At 39.0% G+C, this 20595-nt stretch overlaps 1 protein-coding gene across 9 annotated transcripts in view; it reads left to right on the top strand.

Moving 5' to 3' along the window:
* Ptprm (protein tyrosine phosphatase receptor type M) overlaps positions 1-20595 on the top strand; it is an 819218-nt gene that overhangs the window by 263972 nt on the left and 534651 nt on the right. For all 9 annotated transcript variants that reach the window (XM_047526252.1, XM_047526251.1, XM_047526249.1 and 6 more), the window contains exon 3: positions 12233-12504. In XM_047526252.1, the coding sequence (XP_047382208.1) occupies positions 12233-12504 (272 nt within the window). The remainder of the gene's footprint in view (positions 1-12232; positions 12505-20595) is intronic.

Below are 20595 nucleotides of genomic sequence, written 5' to 3'. Positions count from 1 at the left end.
TCTTGAAATAAAAAATACATTTAAAATCCAACAGAATTGGTAACATTTCACCATTTAAATCACATTAAGAGATTTTTTTTCACTCCGATTAGTATTTAGCTATTGAAGGTAAGTCCAAGTACCATACCTGGTTTGTATTACTGACTTTGCTAGACATAAAGATGGATGACAGTAACTAATATAATCACATATCTTTGTAGTTTCACGGGTGCCAGCTATTACCCTTAAGTAGACATTGTTAGTTAGATGTAAAGGGGGCAGTTTGGGTTCGTCGATAACTCCCAGAAAAGACGCTCAGCAGATACAGGTCTCACACGAGGAACTTTTATTCAAGCGGACAAAACGTGTCCGCTCGGGGAAAGGGGAAAGGGAAAAAAGGGGAGCAGAAGATGGCGCGCGGTTCTTTGTATTGGAATTTCACGGGCTGGGAGGAACCAATCACGGAGGAGAATTATTACAGACTGACTGATGGACCAATGACATATTGGAACGTAATGTAGGGGAGGGGGCAGGAAGGTTACAGCGACATAAGCCGGAAATTCCTGTAACGGGAGAGGCGGGCTTAACACAGATTGACAGGTGATGCCTGTAGCGGGAGAGAAAAAGGTGGCTTTATACCTAACAGACATTTAGCTATTCCATCTTCCTAGGTGAAATTCAAATACATTTGAATAAAATCCAGGACCAAGGCCAAAATTTGGTATACCTCTGCTTTGTTCCAAGCACTATTTTAAGAAATATTTTACATGAATTATCTCATTCGACTTACTGAACACCCTCGTTGAAATGGTGTAATCGTTTCTCCATGTCATGTATAGGAAAAGGAGTCACAGAAGCTTGCTAACTTCTAGGGAACACAGTGAAGAGCTAAGTCAAGATCCAAATACCAGATGATCTAGCTGCAGAGTTCAGTTTTTATCACCAAACTCAGGACCTTCCCCCAGTCTTTTGCCCTACTTTGCTTGCCTTAGTCCGTGTCATTCCAAGTATGCACTGCTCCTTTCTGATTTTATAGATGGATTGATTTCAGATTGCGAGTAATTTTCATAAAGTCACAGAACTGCTAAGTTTGGTAGGTGAGATTTGCTTCATGGACTCTACTTTTAGAATGCTGAACCCGTGAAGGAACTATACCAGAACTTCACAAGCATTGGTATTGAAATTTTACATGTTTAAAAATGTATTCATATGAAAATTATATTAGGCATTTGCTTTAATTTAAATATCTTGGTTTAATGGTGAAAAGAAATATTTTACCAGGTTCTCAGCACTAATTGTATTTCTGCTAATGCAGTTTGCTCTTTCGTATCATTTGCTAATTATTTATTGGTATCTTTTTATTATAATTATTAGCACAAGTTAGTTATGCAAAATAATGGGTTTTATTGAGAAATTTTCATACATATACCTTCCAATTAATTAAACAGATTCCTTAAATTCCAGACATTTTTTAAAACATATTTTTTCAGATGTTGACAGACCTTTATTTTATTCGAAACCTGTACCTCACACATGCTAGGCAAGTGCTCTACCACTAAGCCCAACCCCACCCCCTTGAGACAGTTTGGTAACAACCATTTGCTTTTGTACCTTCAGTTTCATGTGAACATCAGATTTCCTCTGTTGACTAACCTAGACAACTTCTTTTTCTGTCATCTGATCAAGAAGTTGAAGTCCCTGCATGGCCCTGCATTCAGACCCCAGCTGAGCTAATGAAAAGTCCTTTGGTTTCCTGTTCAGGAATATGGGGAGCTTTCAACCAGAGATGTTGATAGAGAACCCTTGGAATTCTTTGGAAAGCTGTTTTATGTGACAAAGGAGGATTTAGCTATCTCCATTTTAGTACCACTACTAGGCATTTATTAAGCTGCAAATGTCAAAGATGATGTACTTTTTAAATATTTAAGTTTGGTCTGTATTTTCTATAAAATCTCTCTGCATAATTTCTTCTTAAAGCAAGTCATAGTTTAGCTGGTAGACTATCAACAGATATACATGTGGGGAAAAAAATGATCTCAACAGTAATTTGGGGAAGAAATAAGCGGAAGCTTATATTGTGATGGCTTGTGTCATTCTGAGATTTAGAACAAAAATGAACTCATTTGTAAAGATGTCAATCAGTAAAAAGCTTGAAGTATGGGAAATTAAGCAGTCTCTTAAGAACATTTAAAATAGCCTACCTGTCACTCTTGGATTGTTGTACTTGTGGCTCATTTCCAAGGATATAGTCATTAGCATCATCAGATAGTTAAGAGGTTGTGTTTTTTTTACTCTGTGTTTGTTTTTTTACTTATAAATTATAAAGCACACACCTAGTATTTTCCAGCTAAGTCACTGAAGCCTTTTGTCTAAATGACACACTGTAATACAATTTAGTTCTCATTTAAGCTTTGCTTCTCTTATAGAAGGAGAGCACAATTACTTCTCTAAACAAAATTCTTAGAGGTTCTTCCCTTTCCCTTGAGCCACCTCAAATGCTTCTTTGTCTTTTCAGATAACTGTTTCAAAACTTGTTTCAAAGATCAATTGACAGCCCTGAATTTACAAATTTTACAGCGACTTTGTCATGTTTGTATGTAAATGTCAGCAAACTCAGTGGATGTGATTCGTTAGTTCTGAGTTTTAAAAAATTCTTTCAATGTTGAATACAAAACATGTAAATTATGGTTTATAACTAAACTATGAAGTCCGTACTGGAAAAATGAGTTCAACTTTTGTTTACATTTCTCAAAATGCCTAATACAGACTGGGTGCTCAGATGAATCCTGACATAGCTAAAATTGACTAGGAAAGGGGAAAAATATTTCTGTCAACTCAGTACTTTTATGAATAATAATAAAAAAATAGGTGTTCAGTGGTGCTGTGAATAATCTGACAATTAAATATGTTTTGGGCGTTTAATATAAATGTCTTTTAGCAAGTATTGCATACACATTGAGGTGTATGAGCCATGAGCACTGTGCTAGTCAGCTTTCTATTTTATGAATACTGGAGACAGTCAACTTATAAAGATGAAAGATTTATTTTGGCTCATTTTTTTTGGGGGGGGTGGGGTATACTGGGAATTGAATCCAGGGGCTCTTTACCACTGAACTAGATTCCCCAGTCCTTTTTATTTTGAGACAGGATCTTGCTAAGTTGCTCAGGCTGGCCTTAATTTTGCAATTCTTCTACCTCAGTCTCCTGAGTTGCTAGGATTACAGGGGTGTGCCACCATGTTCGGCTGGCTTACAATTTTGGAAGTTTCTGTCCATAATTGGTCGGCCCTATTGCCTTGAGTGAGGCAGTGCATCATGGTGGGGACCATGTGACCAGGCAGAATTTCTGGCTTCGTGACCCAAAGAGAAAGACAGAAAGAGATGCATTCTCACATCTCCTTTATGAGTATGCCCCAAAGACCTAAGTTCCTCCTCCTAGTTTTCACACTCTCCAAATATATACCCAAGGTGGGGACTAAGCCATTGACTCATGGGCCTTTTGGGGTCATTCCAGATCCAAACATACTAAGCATATAGATTGTTGTGGATTCCCTCAAGGAGAGCAGAATACTGTGTACTAACTATCATAACTTACAAGAATTTCCCTGCCAGGATGTGCCTGTCAAATCCTTTCCCAGTGATACACCAACTGGACTCTAGGTGCAAGAAGGTCGTGCAGCGGGCTCGAGAGCTTTCCCTGGACTTCTGTTTGCCATCTTACTATATTTTCATTAGCATATCAGGAATGTGGCAAAAATTAGTACATTTAACAAATGATCACATTCAGTAACTGTTGACAGCCCACAAGGAAGGCAAGAAGAGAGGGCAAGTTGAAAAGGAGACTTACCATTTGGGAGAAGAAAGAATTGTTTTTCTTCACATTTTATCTCATAGTGGCTGTGAAATAAGTATTTCATGTTTGCAGGAGGGTGGATTTTTGAAAAGGGCACAGAGGCGGCAGTAGCTTAAGAAGGATGCATGACATCTGGTCTGCAGGACATCACTGTGGCTGTGGAGACTGCTTCAGCTGCTGGCATGAGTGCTAATAAGTGTTTTTAAAGCGATGATGGCACTCCTCAAGGAGGCTTTGCTCCCTTTGAGCTTTATTCCCCGAGTTAGTTTCCCAGTTTCACAAAGTCTCTTATCAGAGGAGATGTGTTCTTTGGAGCCTTGTCAGCTCTGGCAGACAGAGTGGGAGGAGGAATACAACCTAGTATTTTGACTTGTGGGGGATGGTATCAAATTTAAAAAGACAAATAATAATAATAAGCTTTCTTTCTGAGGAAACAGAGCACAGTGTAGTTCTCTTTGGTTTGGTTGTTGAGGAGGAATTGCTGTTGGTTGTAAAACATTCATGGGGTGTGAAGTCAATTATGGGTTATAGCCAGCATTGCTTTATTTATTTATCTTGCAAAATAAATGGAGGCGAATAGAAAATGTGAGTCTGGTGACAGACACACATGATCAGAAAACAGCGACATATTTTGCTGAAAGTTTTGTGTTTGCGTGTGTGTATGTGTGTGTGTGTCATGCATAAATATATATACATACATGACATTCCACTTCATACTGGATCATACTGGATCACTATGTACAATACATTTTCTACTCTGAGTTATAGTTAAAATATTTGAAAAAATATTGGGTTTAAAGCATTGCCTTTGGAGTTTGAAGGGAAAAGTTTTGAATTCCCCTGGCTGTACTAGACACTTCCCTGGGTTCCTTTGGTAAGTTCACTCTGTTTTCTTTACCTTTTGGTCTTCAATTGTGTTAAAGATTTATTGAGGCCAAATATATAGGGCACCTGGCCCAGGCACTGGGTAGCACCATTTACCTCTCTGCCTTTTCTCCTCTTTCTTAAGATATTTTTTTTTTTAATGTGGTCTCACTATGTGTCCGGGCTAGCCTAGAACTCCTAGACTCCGGTCATCTTCCTGCCTCAGCCTCCCAAGTAGCTGGGACTACAGGTGCCCTCCACTGTGCACAGCTTCCAACTCTGCTGACATATGTAGAAGTTTTTCGTACTCTGGCCTTCTGCACATCCTGCATCTCCTCCTGGCCTTGAAGCCAGTTCTTTTCTGTACACAGAATCTCATGAGACCTTTCTAGTCACCATGACCATTTCTGTCTTGTCTTTGTCCACTCGATTTCCTTGCATCTTTCTCCTTTTCTTGTATAACTTTCTTTCATCTTCAAAGGGTCTGTCTTTGAATTACCTTTGTGTTAAGAAACTACAGACCCCCCCCAATTTTTGCTTTCAATTTGACTCATCTACTGTTGAAGAAAAATGTATACAAGTGGCCCTCTGTAGACCGTTCCATATCCACAGAATCAAGGTATTTGAAAATATTTGAAACATTGCACTTCTACTGAGCATGTACAGACATTTTTTCTTGTCACTATGCCTGAACCCTACAAGATAACAGCTATTCACATTTGCATTGCATTAGGCATTTCAGGTTATCTACACATGATATAAAGTATAGAGGAGTTTGGGCCTAGGTTATGTGCGAATACTATGCTATTCAGTATAAGGGATTTGAGCGTCCAGAATTTTGGTATCTGCAGGGCAGCCTGGAGTCAATTCCAGGGAGCTAAGAGGTTCATTTTATGTAGGTACCAGGGTGCTCTATGGCTCTATTGTTTTTCTCTAATGTAAGCTAGTGCTGTGCTGTTGTGTGCAGGTCAGAACTAACCCATGGTTATTTGTTCCTGGTCTGTTATCAGTACTGAAATGGACAGCAAATCCTTAGAAATGTTCATAGGAATTTGAGAGTATTTTCTGTTCATTTCACTGAATCAGAATAAATTTGGAGCTTGTGTTTTATGTGTTTTTATTTCTTTTTTTAAAGTAATTGATGTTTGTGGAATTTTACTTAAATCTGCTCTGAGATGCAATGGATATTTGTCTAAAAAACTGCCCAATCATAAATGGTTTGAGAAGCGCATCTCTAGTGAACTAAATTGTTATAACTGGTTTCTGAATAGTTCAGAAGAAGCATAGATGGCCCCATCTACTAGAGTCAGGGTATATACATTAGCAGTGATGGAACTTGTAAATATTTTATGGAGGTTTTGGATCCTAAATACACATATTCAAAGGCATGATCATAGAGGAAAAAAATGAAGGCAAAATGGCCAAAGGGAAGGAAAGACCAATGATGTGTGTGCTTTTGTTAGAACTAAGAAGCTTTAAAAATTAGATTTTGTAATGACTTTAAAGTTCATAGCACACTGCTTCTCCATCAGCTCAAGTGTTGAATAAGAAAATGCTTCCTCTTTTGTTTGCATAGTTCTCAAACATAGACTGAGAAAGCATGCAGTTTCCACAGCTTCCAAATCTAGAGCTCCCACCACACCAATGCAAATTTTAATGATGGGGTAGAAAGGAATAACTAATCGTATGTAGTTATTACTGCTGTCACAAACAATGATGGAAGATAGTCTAATCAAAAGCATTTGCCAATGGATATGATTAAGCTAAATTTAATTCACTCAAAGATTGGAGAATGTGAGCATTGCATGTTCTCAGAAGAGAGTTTTCCTCTTCGGGGAAACCAAAATAATTATTCTTAAAACCTTCGAAGTCTGTATCTAAAGACTGCCCCCTTTGAAGCTGGCTTCATCAAGTGCAGTTCATTTCATTTGCCTGCAATGTTATATCCTCTACTTATGTACTAGTGACTTAAGGGTGTTTTGTTATCTGAACACAAACAGAATTTCTATGCTAATTTGAATTATGATTGCTTTTACTTCTTTGCCTGGTTGGAGTGCTTTTGGTAGGGAGAGAAAATTGAGGTAAGGAAATAACTACAGAGGGAGACCCAATTACTCTTTGAAAATGCATCTCCTTGCAGTCAAAACATTGAAGTAGAAGATGAAAATTAAACATTCAGCCATATAGGGATATTTTTTAAAAACCACACTTAATGTTCTAAAATTGAATATCAGTATTTTGAATTCTTTAGTTCTTTAAACATTGGTTGGCGAGTTGACTTTACTTTCATAGCAAATCTATAATAAATTCTAACAATTAAACAGCACCTTTCTCTCCTTCCTGCAATTCCTTTCTACACAACTGTGACTTTCCTGTGGGTCTGAGCTGCTAGACTTTGCTAAACATAAATGTTCACACTTGCTTCTGTAAACTCACTGGATGACAGCAGCAAGCACTATCAGGATACACTAGTGGGTGTGGAAATGTCACTTTCTGTATTTTAAAGCTATGAATTTAGTCCTGATAGCCACAAACTACAATGAAACTATCCTTTCCCCCAAATTCAAGGGCAAGATGGAACTGAATGTTTTGTAATATTGCAATGCTAGTATTCCTGTCATAAAGAAAGGAAATTTTAAAACTACCACTTCTGTGAACTAGGATAGGAACAGGCGGATTGGGAGGTGGACAGGGAGAAACAAGAGAAACAGATGACAAAGAATTGCAGATGATGGAGAGAAATGCTGTGTTTAGGAGGTTTGGGGAACCAAAGTCAACATAATGATGATCATCAGCATTTGTTGAACTTCCACCTGTACTTAGGGCTGTATCTACAGTCATCATTAATTGTGGGGGCTGCAAAGCAAAACCAGGATCGTTCAGGGAGCAGACCCCAGAGAAAGGTGCTCAGTAAGGAGACTTCCCCTAAAAATTTATGTGTGTTGAGATTACAGTACTGACTAGTTTACAGACTCTTTGGAAGAATAGCTTTGCTAGGATCATAGCATCCTGAGGGTCAGAACAAGTGGAAGAGGAACAGTGCACAGAGAATATGTGTTTCTACCAGTGCCACACACGTGTTCTTGAAAAACCTCACACTAATTTCACAGAATCACACTTGACAAAACAGGAAGAAATCTGAGTTGGGGTTGATCATTCAAAACCTAAGCAACTTTGTAGCCAGAGAAATAAAAATAAAAAGAGGAATGTCTCTAATAAAGTACTGGCCCATCTGGAGCAGAATTCCAGGGACCTTGTCCTTAGCTGTAAACCATAGACTGCAGTTCCTTCCTTCCCTGTTGAGGTTCTTGAATTCTTTCCCTTCTAATGGAGACCACATTCTGCCAGACTTAAAGATATGATCCAAAGTTTGTCTTCATCCTGAACTATTATTCTCTTTCTCTGTTTTTTAAACTGAGGAATGGAGTTGGGGCTTCGGTTTCCTCATCTGTTCTTCGTGTTTCCTGGGGAGCTGCACGGGGGAATATTTCTTGCTACTTTTGGTCTAAGGGAAGGGAAGGCACATATTCAGGATATGTTAGCAGTGTTTAAATGCCATCATGGATTGATAAAACTTTCCCTTTAATGGAGACAAAATATGCCCTAGTCACTTCACTTTTTCAAAAAAATTGCACATGAACTCCAGGGACTTGTGTGTTATAGGGATGCCACTCCTGTTTGCTAATCTGCATTAAAGAAGCTACCTTGTTGCAAAACAGATTGTATTCTGAGTCAAACAATGACAAAAAGAAGAAAGTTCTATGCAAATAAAGGTCACTTGATTACAGTAGATACCCTCTTAAATCAGGTGCATGTTCTAAGACCCACAGTGGATACCTGACATCTTGGATAGCACCAAGTCCTAGAAGCACTTTGATAGCTCAACAGTTCCTTTGTTAGCCTATTTGGCTCCAAGTAACTAATGTGCAAGTAGTGTGTATAGTGTGCATATACTGTACAAGGGGATGCTGCATGTCCTCAGTGGAAAGGAGCCAGACAGCATGGAATTACACCATGCTACTTGGAATGGTACACAGTTTAAAACTTTTGAATTGTTTATATTTTTAAAAATTTTCATTAAATTTTATGGATCATAGTTGACCATTGGTAACTGAAACCATGGTGAGCAAAAACAACTGATGAGAAATGACTGCTATAATTGTAACTTGGATTTTACCTGAATTTCACTTTGACTTCAAACAAAATTTCCTGTGTACTTTGGACAACTCCAATAGCTGACTAGAAGGGCAATTGTGCTAGAATGGAACACAGGGACTTAAGCATTGTTAAAACAGGTTGTGAAGCTAGGAAATCAGTACTTTTGGAAACCCAGGTAATTTCATGAGGAACAATTATAGAAAGTTCCCCAGCTTATGGCAGCATGAAAACAGAGTTTCTTTATCCTGAACTTTATCCAAGTCTTTCCCTGGATATGGGCAAAGCATATTTTTGCCATCCTGTGCATCTTGCCATTATGGTCTCCCAGGGTTGCCCAAGTTTAATTGATGGAAGCATGCTCTTGATGGAGTAGCAGTACAATAAGTTTTGATAATTCAGAGGTGGCATCAAGGTCCTGTTGTGCCACAGCCCCACCAGTGGGAATGTACATGGTAACTACTTCACAAATCACAGAGCCCCACATGACAGATTATGCAATAAATCAGCTCACATTTTACCTGGAGAAGTAAAATATAATCTTTAACTCATGTTAAACACCAAAGACCTGCTTCAGATTTGTGATGGTGGTGTCCAACACTGCATTTTTAAAAATTTTCTTCTTCTTCTTTTCTTTTTTATAAAAACTTTGTAAATTGTAGCAACCAAACCATTTCAGTGATTTTCTTTCTCTTTTCTTCCATTTGTCTATCTGTCATTTCTCCCCCCTTTAAACTGATGTCACTGTGTTGCTTAGGCTGGCCTTGAACACCTAGACTTAAGTAATCCTCCTGCATCAGCCTCCTGTGTAGCAAAGACTAGAGGCTATTAGTCCTTTCTTAATCTCTCTTGAAGATTCTACTTTATTACTGAAATACACATTCCATAGATAACCCTTCCCCTATGAGTTGTATTCTACCTTTCCATGTGCCTGACGTTCATTTTGAATCATTGCCCCATTTTAAAAAAGATACTATAATTATCCTTCACTGTTGTGAAGAGGTTCTTTTTTAAAAATGTATGTTTAAATGGCATGTGAGGTTATTGAAGTGTGGTAGGGTGAGGATTGAGCTAGAAGCTCAGAGACTCAAAGTCATGGTTTTGCCAGGAACTCATCTTAAAACCACCTGGAAAGCTGCTTCCTAATATCTCTGTGACCCCACACCTACGTATTTAAATGACATTACAACTAACTCACCCCATTCAGGGGCACTGCAATGATAACAACCATAAACAAGCATAATATAATGCCAATGCCTTAACAGTGGCATTATAGTATGTTTGTTTAAAGCCTATTCATATTTTTTAAAAATTTTCTCCTTATAATATTTTTTCTGGGAAAGGTAATCTTGTGTTGCTATTTGGGAAATAACTGCATGTGAACAAGCTAAAATTTCGACACACTTTTTCTAGTGTGGTATATGTTGTATTGTGTATAGCTGTGTGAAACCAATATACACACAAACATGCATAACACCTTGACCATTATTATCGCGTTCCCTCTGGCCGCAGAGAGAGACACAACAAATGTCTGAAGCTTTGGAAGTTTATTGTGCACAGTCCCTCTCCTACGCTTCTCTTACTCCTAGCTTCTGCGCACTCCCAGCTTCCCTTCTCCCAGCTTCCAGCTTGGCTTCAACCTCCGCCTTCGTCGCTTCTTCCGCTTCTTCCTCTTCTTCAGCCCCTGCTGCTTCTGCCGCTTCCGCCGCTTCAGACCCCTTACTCTCCCACCCACCAAGCTTATATACACTTCAACCAATCAGGGGAGAGTACACGAGATAAACGCGGACAGCTGCAAGCACAGGATGGGTACACGAGGGGGGCATGCTCTAGTCACATCGTTAACTAGCCAATCATTGGAATTCGCTGGTTGTTTACTGTATAGCTGGCCGCTTTTGGCTCAGCGTCAGGCGCCATCTTGACCATGCCTAAGGCTGGGGGTCTCCGAAACCCCGACACATTATGACTCACAATAAGTTTTATAAAGGAAAATACATACACAAACATACTTACACACAACACCTTGACCACTATGACTCACAATGAGGTAGTTTTATAAAGGATATTCAGCTGGGATGAATAGCCTGCTTGTCCAGTAGATATTGGGAGTCCAGCCTCATGTGGGTTTTTTGTTTGCTTTTTCTTTCATTTTTATACTCCAAATATAGAGCTTCTCCTAAGACTGTTGTTAGTTTTATTTACCGATAAGAGGAAATAGGACTTATGATAACCTATTTTCCCTTTTTCTAAGAATACTTTGCTTTTATATATTTTATATGGTATATAAAACTCATTTTTTAAAAGTGGCTCTGTTGATGCAAGATACATGGAGCTGTCAAGTGCAAGGGTATGTGGAAAGCATAGATCCATCTGGAAACAGTTGAGAACTCATGGGCAGGTTAGTGCTGTGAGCATCAAGATACTTATGGAGACTTCTGAGAGTGGTCCTCTTCCAGGGTGGCCGTGGTGCATCAGTGTAGTCAGTTCTACACCTTGCTTGGCAAATGCCCCCACTGTCAATAAATCACCTGTTACAGCAGTACCAGAGGGGTGGTGGTATTGAACTGCAGGAGGGTTATATCACATGGATCCCAAGGAGCATGATAGGGCCAGTAAAGTAGGATCCACAGATTACACTATTTTTTTTCTTTTTAGTGTTACTGGGATTGAACTCAGGGGTACTTTACCACTGAACTACATCCCCAACTCTTTTAATTGTGAGATAGGGTGTCTAACTTGTGATCCTCCTGCCTCAGCCTCCTGAGTAGTTGCAATTACAAGTGTGTGCCCCTACAACTGACCTGTTGTCTCTTTTTAGGTCATATCAGGATGTTAAAGTGGTTGTGCTTACTAAGTGGTGGTACAATTATAGGATAGTGCTGTCTCATAGAACATTCTGAAAAGATTAGAACTTTTCATGTCTGTGCTGCCCAACAGGGTAGGAAGTATTCAGTGGTGGCCATAGAACACATAAAATGCATTCTATAAAATAAAACAGGTGGCAATAGAGCATATAAAATGGTTGGGGTGACTGAGGCCCTAAATTTTAGTAGTATGGAATTTAATTTTAGTTGGGATAATCCCATGTGGCCAGTGACTACCAGGTTGATCAAAGCAGGTCTACCAACATTATGTTCCATTCATATCTGTTATTTAGGAGACTAACTGCAGTAACATCTTGGGTATTTTCCATTCACTGACCTTGGGGCTGGTAGGGGGGAGCAGGTAGTGTATAAAACAGGTGTGAAAGAAACTGGGGTTTTAAGATTTGGTGTGATAGGTGGAATTGCAGTATCCACTCACGTAAATGGTGACAGCTTGTCAAAGGTGACCATAAAGTAGTGTTTCAGATTGTAAGTCTCCCTTGATTTTGTTTCTGCAGGCTCTTTCATGCTGGTGAATGCATCTGGGAGACCTGAGGGGCAGAGAGCTCACCTGCTGTTACCTCAGCTTAAGGAAAATGACACCCACTGCATTGATTTTCACTATTTTGTATCCAGCAAGAGTAATTCTGCTCCTGGGTTACTCAATGTCTATGTGAAGGTCAATAACGGACCTTTGGGGAATCCCATCTGGAATATATCTGGAGACCCAACACGTACATGGAACCGGGCAGAACTGGCCATTAGTACATTCTGGCCTAACTTTTATCAGGTATGTGTTTTCTTTCCATTTCATGTTTTGAAGCATCCTCTAATTTCTAAGAATATAAATTGTTTTTATATTAGTATAATCAGAATGTATAAGAAATGGTGAGTTTCTTTTAAAATACCACTGTAATTACCCATGCTTTTTGATTACAAATGTCTTATGACTTTGTGAAATAAATTTTTAAAAAATATTCAAATTTGTTTATGCATGAACAAAGCGATATCCCTCAGTAGGACCAGTAGTACTATGTGCAGGGATAGTTTACTTTCTATCTTGGGTCTCAGGCGTGGATGAGTCATGAAGAAATGAGCACTTGTTGGGGTCAGCCTGTGAGGTGTGGGTCTCTGCTTCAACCCATGGAATCAGTGGGAACAAAATGCCATTATAGAGACCATTGTCACAGAGGGACTGCTGCCAAATTCTATTATTGTGGAAACTCTTTTGAGACCCATATTGCCCACTTTGAGTGAATTCCCCTTTAAAGTAATGCAGGCAGGAAGTCTAGGGCAGTTAAGAATGGTAATCTAAGGTCCCATCCCTCTGTCAGGGATGGTGCCACACAAGAGCATCCTGCCGTGTATAACTGAAGGAAAAAAATGAGTGACGGTGGACATTTGGGGTGCTTTTTCCTCTTATCTACAGCATCTTTTACAAATAGCTTTGTATCAAGAATACACAATTGATTTCCAGCTAAGAGGCAGCCAGAAGAAGATTGTGGTATTTGCTGCTTTCTTTCTTAAACCTTTGGCTCACTCAGGAATCAGCTGGAACACATGTCTCAGATCATTTCTCATATTCAGTTAAGGTGCTCGGCTAGATTCAGGGACAGGAGAACTAGATCTCTCAAGGGCTCCTTGTCTTCAGAATGGGCATGAACCAGTAATATATCCTGCATATTTGATGTTGATCAGTAAAGATCCCCCAGCTCCTTACCTGGGGATTGATACGGGAATAAATGGGCTGTAAATTTCTTGCTTAGTTTATCTTTGTTTCCCTGTACCTATAGCAATTTCTGGTATTTAATAAATTGCAAGTACATGTTTCTTTAGTAGAAGTGAAGAGATAGTGAAAGCTCTATTAATACACAAGCAAATTGTTAAAATCTTTTTAAAGTTTATTTTGGCAATAAGTTTTAGAGTGCTAAAATATTAGATACATCTAAATTTAGCAATCTACTTTAGGAATGTATCTTGAAAAAATAATGAAGAGTGATTGTAAATAATTAACTCCAAGGATATTCATAGCAGCTTATTTATAATAATGAAAAACAGAAACAGTATTATTTTCAACAATAAAGGATTTATTAATTTATGCTCTCTCAATATAAAAATACTTTTTGTAACCACTAAGAATGATGTTAGGGAAAAGCATTTAGTGTTGTATCTAAGCCTATTTTTAATTGGATAAAACAGGTATAAAGCAGCATATTAAATGCCACTCTTAAAATTTAAAAAATATGTGATAAACATCAAAATATATTCTGAAATCAGTACCTACAAACATGATATCTCCCTAACTACAGGAATAACGATGATTTGGCTCTTTTCCTTTGGGTCATGTATCATATAAATTTCTCCCAGTGTGCATGTACTGTTTTTATTTATGCAGCAGAAAAGAGAAAAATAATTTTTTTTCACAAGAATGAAAATATTCTATTTAATGAGTACCTTCATCTGATAAGAAATGTACCAGTAACCAGTTGGTAATACAATAAACAGAGATGGTCTCTGGGACAAAGCTTCTTCCTTCATAGGGTTAAAAAGCAAGCAGGGGCAAGTGGGGTTGGCCACATGAGTCTTCAGCAGGTTTCTCCCTGTTGGATGAGTTGATCATCTGGAGGAGACTTCTCATACTGCTCTGGGATGTTCTCTCTGCCTTCTGGAACAGGCTCCAGGCTCTTCCTCAACTCCGACAGCTGCTGAATTGAAACCAATGGGACACATTGCTACCCATCTGTGCTTCAGTTTCTTCTCTCTGGCCTGAGCAATTCTCAACTTCAAACCTTTTGAGTGAGTTCTCTAGAAATCTGTCAATACACTGGACATTGACTGCAATTGAGAGCTATCATTTGTTCCCCCTTTTTGCACAATTAGCTCAAACAGTACAAGGAATGGTTTGATTTATAAACAGACTGAGGAGACCAGGTTTAAGGAATGAATTGCTGAACTACATTGAAAGTAGGATGGTCCTGTGTATCAGGCTGTTGTCATTTTTGATGAATTCTTACTTTGTTGAGCAGATTTGGATAAAATATATCACCTTCCAGGTGGTGAAACTGACCCTAACTCCTAATTCCTCTCATTTCCCACTGATCTCTCACATTACTGGGATAATCAGGTTCATTTAGAACTTTATTCTTATAGTTTTGTGGTTCACTTATAAGTTTATTACATCCTTGGTGTTTTCACTTACTGGGCTGTAGTAGCACAATACCATAAATTGAATAGCTTAAACAGCAGACATTTTGTTTTCCATACTTCTGGAGTATGAGAAGTCCAAGGTCAGGGTGCGGGATGGTCAGGTCCTGGTGAGGGCTCTCTTCCTGGTTTACAGGTGGCTGTCTTTTTACTATGTCCTTTCGTGGGCAAGCTTCTTCATTCCTCTTTTCTTAAAGACACTGATTCCACCCACAGGAATCCATCCTCATGTCTTAATTGTCTGCTAAAGGCCCCACCTCCTGATACCAACCCATATGGGATTAGGGTTTCCATATGAGTTTGGGGATGATATGAACATTTAGTTTATAGCACTGACTGATTCATTTGGAATCACTTCATTCTTTGAGTTTACCGTTGGATTTGTGGAGATTCTCTAATATACTGTTGATAAGTTTTTAAGCATTTGCTGAGCCAGTGTTGATAAAGGATGAGGATCTTCTGAAAAGCCCCTTGTTAATATGGAGTGTTCTATCATGTGCCCACCTTTGAAGTTTTAAAGGCATGGTGAGGGCAATACTTCCTACATATTTTTCTTTATCTGCTGGGGACTAGTGAATCCAAGCCATTACCCTAGTAACAATATCACCTATTAGGCAAATGGCACATTGTAGGTGATAGAAGAGAGGTGTGAGCAGGACACTTAACATTGAGATGTAGATCTTCAAACTAACGTATAAGACTTGAGTGAAGTTTTCCAGTTGGGATGAGATGGACATGCTGTATTAAAAGAGATGAAGTTAAAGGAAACCACCTTCTAAAACATATATCCAACCCTAGCCAGAGGTGTCAACCCAAGTAGAGAGGCTTTGATGAAAAGTTAGAACAATGAGCTGTCAGGGGTGTGGGGGGTGAAGGACTTTCATGGGCAGTAGACTCAGTCCTCAGCTGGGGGCCAGCACATCCTTACAAAAGAGATAATTGTTGTCACCTGATGCTTTTAAAAATGTGAATCATATAAGAACCCATGTGCTTATGATATAATTTTCCATATAGATTTCTCTATAAGGAGTTTTTGTACTGGCTCGAAGATGTGACTTTGGTTTGAGACTATTATATTTCTAATTTCAAAATATAAAAAATAATTTTGGGTATTGTGCATGTGTGCATGCATGTACATAACGCTTTTTGGGGGGCATAAAATCCAGCATCCCAATAAGTCATTCTTAGGGTACCCATTGGCTTTTCTGGTCCTGAAAGCTAAAGAAAAGATAATAGGACTGAGGTATCTAAAGATAGGCCTCTTGAGCAACACTTTCTGGGCACAGAGAGTCAGCTCCCCTTTGACAACCACTGCATTATTACATAGGTATCAGTATCCATTAAGAAGAGTGCAAAAATTTAATATAAGGTTTATATATACTTAAATGTTAGCATATTAAAATATATTCATGTAGCACTTGTTTCTACAGGGTAGTTTTCACACTAGTTAGTAGTGCGAGTTTGTTTGTTATTGTCATTATCTGTTTTTCTGTGTGACTGGAGTTTGAACCTAGCTGATACACGCTAAATATGTGCTTTACCACTATATACCAGCTACATTCACAACCCATAGTAAATAGTTTTGTTATGAGTTAAAATGGTAACCAAACTGTTTTAAAGGCATTTCACACTACAATATTGTAATGGAAAGCATTACAGTATAGTAAAAGAACATACACTTTGGTTGGATGGAATCGGATTTGGATGAGTCTTGCTGACATACAAGCCTGGGCAACTGATTTAAACTTTATGAGCCTCCATTTCCTAATTATGGATTAAGTATAATGACCATGCAGAATGTGAAAATGAAAGGAAAAATGTTTTGTGATATGCTGGCCTCTCAATAAATGGTGGCAGTTTGTTGAGCCACAGTCAAGATTTGTGGGAGACAATAAAAAGGGAAGTAGTTAATAGCTGAGTGCTTTCTCAGGCACCTCCTAAATGTGTTTTGTGGATTGTCAAAAGGTGTTAAGTGAAAAAGGGACACAGCAAATTGTTTTGTGAAACACAGGCTGAATCAAAGTAATCCAAGTTTGTTTCCATAAGAATGTTCCAGAGCAGGGGTGGTGCATGCCTATAATCCCAGTGACTCTAGAGGCTGAGGCAGGAGGATCAAAGCCAGCCTCAGCAACTTGGCAAGTCACTTAGCAACTCAGTGAGACCCTCTCTCTAAATAAAATATTAAAAAGGGCCAGGGATGTGTCGTAGTGGTTAAACACCCCTGGGTTCAATCCCCAGTACCCCGCCCCCCAAGAAAATCCATTAACTCTTGTCCTACAAAAATGCAAAGTGAGGTTTCATGAGGGTCCATGGAATTTGCCTTTCTTGGATCTGTTGGACTATATCCTGAAGAGCTAGTGCTCTAGGGGCACATCTACAGACAGCTATGTTCTTCATTTCCATCTACCTCTTGGACTTCTGTCAGGAATACCCATTTCTCACACAAGAATTGACCATGAAATATGGAGTCCTTTTTCATTTTGGTCAGAATCTGAGCATTACAGTTGTTGGGTTGGGGGAAGTTTTCAATCAAATCAGACACAGCTGCCCCAAGTGCTTTTGTTAAAGACTGCAGGTCTTCATGGGAATTTCTTGTTTTCATAGTCTAGTTAAAAACGTACAGAGTTTTGAAACATTTCTTGACTGTGACCAAAGCCTTCGTGCACTATTGTCATTTTATGTAACTCTTAACTATTTCTGGTAAAATAGTATTCTGCAGGTACAGATCACAGTGGCAACCTGCATGGAACACAGCTAATTACTATTCCTTGAAACATAAATTATCAAGTATGTGATGATTAACACATATTTAATTCCTTAATTAATGCTTGTCCTAATAGCTACTCCTTAGATCAGCACTTCTGGGGTTTAGTGGCATTGGGGAAGTGCCTACCTGCCTCCAGGCACCCACATCCTTGGATATCCACATTGATTTCCTGTCATTTAAAGAATATTTTCCTTTCACATTTACCCTCTTGTTTTATTGTACTGATAAAAAAGAATAGTTCTGGCTTTGATTCTGCTTTGCTTTCTCCTCTCTCTTGCATTCATATGTTTCAGATGCCCCTGAAGCAAAAGAGTCACCCATCGATTGCTCTGGGTTCTTTCTAATCACACACCCACAGAAGCTTCCTGAATCTCACCTGTGCAGTCTCTGCTACTGAAAAGACAGTGATTCCCAGCTTAGTTAGAGGACCAGAAGGCAGGAGTCTTTAATATAAATAGTGGGCTTTGTAAAAAGAAAAATGCACACTTGGTTCCTGTAAACCCCTTTCCTAGGCCTCTCAATAAAGGTAGAGAGCTGGCAATGAGGAATGTGAGAATAAAGTCATCAAATGGGTGAGTCTTGGTTCACTAGAGCCTCCTTGTTAAAACAAACTCCTTCGATTTACTGAAGGGTCCTGGGAGAAGATTTGGCATGGGTTCCAGCTGGGCCCTGATCTAAATTCTTTGTGCAGCCAGGACACAAAGGAGTCTGCATGTTGCAGGGAGGCTAAACCAAGATTTACCCTTTACCAGGCTGACAGTTTTGCTGGTAAATGAGGAGTTGAGGGAATAGGAATGATGGGATCTTACCCATGCCTTCACATTTAGCTCCAGCTTTTATTCCCCACACAGCTGCCTGGTTTCTTGACTGTATTTGTCTTTAGCTCCTTATTTCACTAGGAACCAGGGTAAGGCCACAGCAAGTGGCAGCAGGCCTGTATCAATTTGCTACTTAGAAACAGTCTTTTAGAGCTGAAGAGGTGAATGTTTTCCAATTGTGTTCTTCAAATCCAAGGAATTAGGAGTCATTCATTGGCTAAATGGAAAGAAACACCAATTTAGACAAAGCTGAACAGAGTTGTCTTGTGTAGTTTCAGAGCCTAGGTGTGTGTCTGAATATCCAGGAGGGACATATGATGGGTGCAGGTGCCCAGCTGGAGTCTGGTTAGTGATTTGGGCTTTTGCAGAGGCTAGTGTCCCCTAATGTGCACTTGGGAAATACTGATATGCCCCAGTTGAAAAATAACACATGGCTTGCTCCATAAATTCCCTTGCTAGGGCCTTTATTCTAATTGCAGGACAATTGCATTGCTTCCTGCCTCCAAGACAAAGAGGGGGATTTAATATGTAACTCTCTCTCAAGTGAGAAAGCAATTCTAAGCAATTGCACCTGTACTTTGCATTTTGTGATTAGAAAAGATGAGCAATATGTTTTTAGAAACTAGTGGGGACACAGGAAGTTGTCATTTTATTATTGACTCAGAGCTACACCTAAGAAGGCGAGTAATTTGAGTGAGAGTCTTTTCATCCTCAAAGACCATGTTTTGTTTACTCATTTTTAAAAACTTCCCACATCTCTAAATTTCATTTTCAACTTGTACTTACTATTTGATGATCAAGGATGAGTATGCCTTCTGTTTAGTCTCATACCTATTTGAACTGCTGCTCCTTGCTTATCAGAACTGTCCCTTACAACTTCCTATGCCTTTTCCTCTACTTTAATTTTCTCCTGCATTCTGTTTTATAAAATGAGTAGATGAGCTATGATAATATCCCTTTCTAAAGGGAAAGAGAAAAAAAAAAGAAAAGGGAAGAACGTCATGATTATTGGTAGAAAACCCAGATAAAGTCATTTAAGAGAAGGCATGGAGGCTGGAGGAGAGGCTCAGTGGTAGTGCTCTTCCCTAGCTTGTGTGAAGCGGTGGATTCTATATCCATCATGGGTGCACACACACACACCCAAAGGAAAAAAATTAATGTGAAAAATAAGCATGATAAAACACTGGTTATTAGCTCCATTGCAAATCTTGTTGTCTTTTGAGGGCCTTTACCTTTTCAAAACTGGGTTTGATTTTATTTTTTGCTAATACATCAATATAAACAGATGCTTGAGTGTTTTGCCTCTGATTTCTTAATGTGAGGAACCTTGTGGTTTTTGCTTTGGCTCTTTAATATTACAAAAAGTTTTATTGTCTATATTTCTATTTTTCATTTAATTAGTTTGACACAAACAACATAACATTTTGAAAATGGGTAGGCCCCACATTTGCTTTTTACTTAAATCAAAACTGGAAAGGATCTAGCAGGTAATCTGTGTGAGGGTATACACAGACCCCTTAATCCCTGTGTTCTAGGGAATTGACAAATGACTTCCACTTGCACATTTTCCTTGGTGAGCATTGCTATTGGTAAGCAAATCCCTTTTCTTTGCTCACACATACAAGGAAAAGTGCAGCATGGAAAGCTAATTTTGCTCTTCACTGAAGCAGGGAGGATCGGGGATGCTGCAGTGTTACACTGCTTCCCCCTTCACCTTTGGCAGGCATCTGAGGGATGGATGATGTTTGCCCTCTCTCAGGCCAACATTTCATGAGCAAATGAGAGCACTAGTCAGTGGTTTAACCAGTTGTTTCCTATCTGACAGCAAATGACTTTCCCCAAAGTCTCTAAAGGCTATAGGATGCAGCATCTCATCTCCTGAGACATTATTAATTAAAGGATTGAATGAATGTTGATTGTCTATTCCCCATTTCCTTATATCCCAGGACTGCAAATAGTATCAGAGAGCCATCAGGAAAAAAGAAAGAAAGAGTATTTTGATAGAAATGGAGACTTGAAGTGAACCAAACCACGCTAATAAAATCGATTCTCAGTATTTGCGGTAGTTATGTACAACAGTCAAAAAACACTG

Source organism: Sciurus carolinensis, chromosome 15, assembly GCF_902686445.1.
Source record: "Sciurus carolinensis chromosome 15, mSciCar1.2, whole genome shotgun sequence".
Classification (NCBI taxonomy): Eukaryota; Metazoa; Chordata; class Mammalia; order Rodentia; family Sciuridae; genus Sciurus; species Sciurus carolinensis.
The sequence above is the reverse complement of the archived record's forward strand: the minus strand, read 5'-3'. Positions and strand labels throughout refer to the sequence as shown.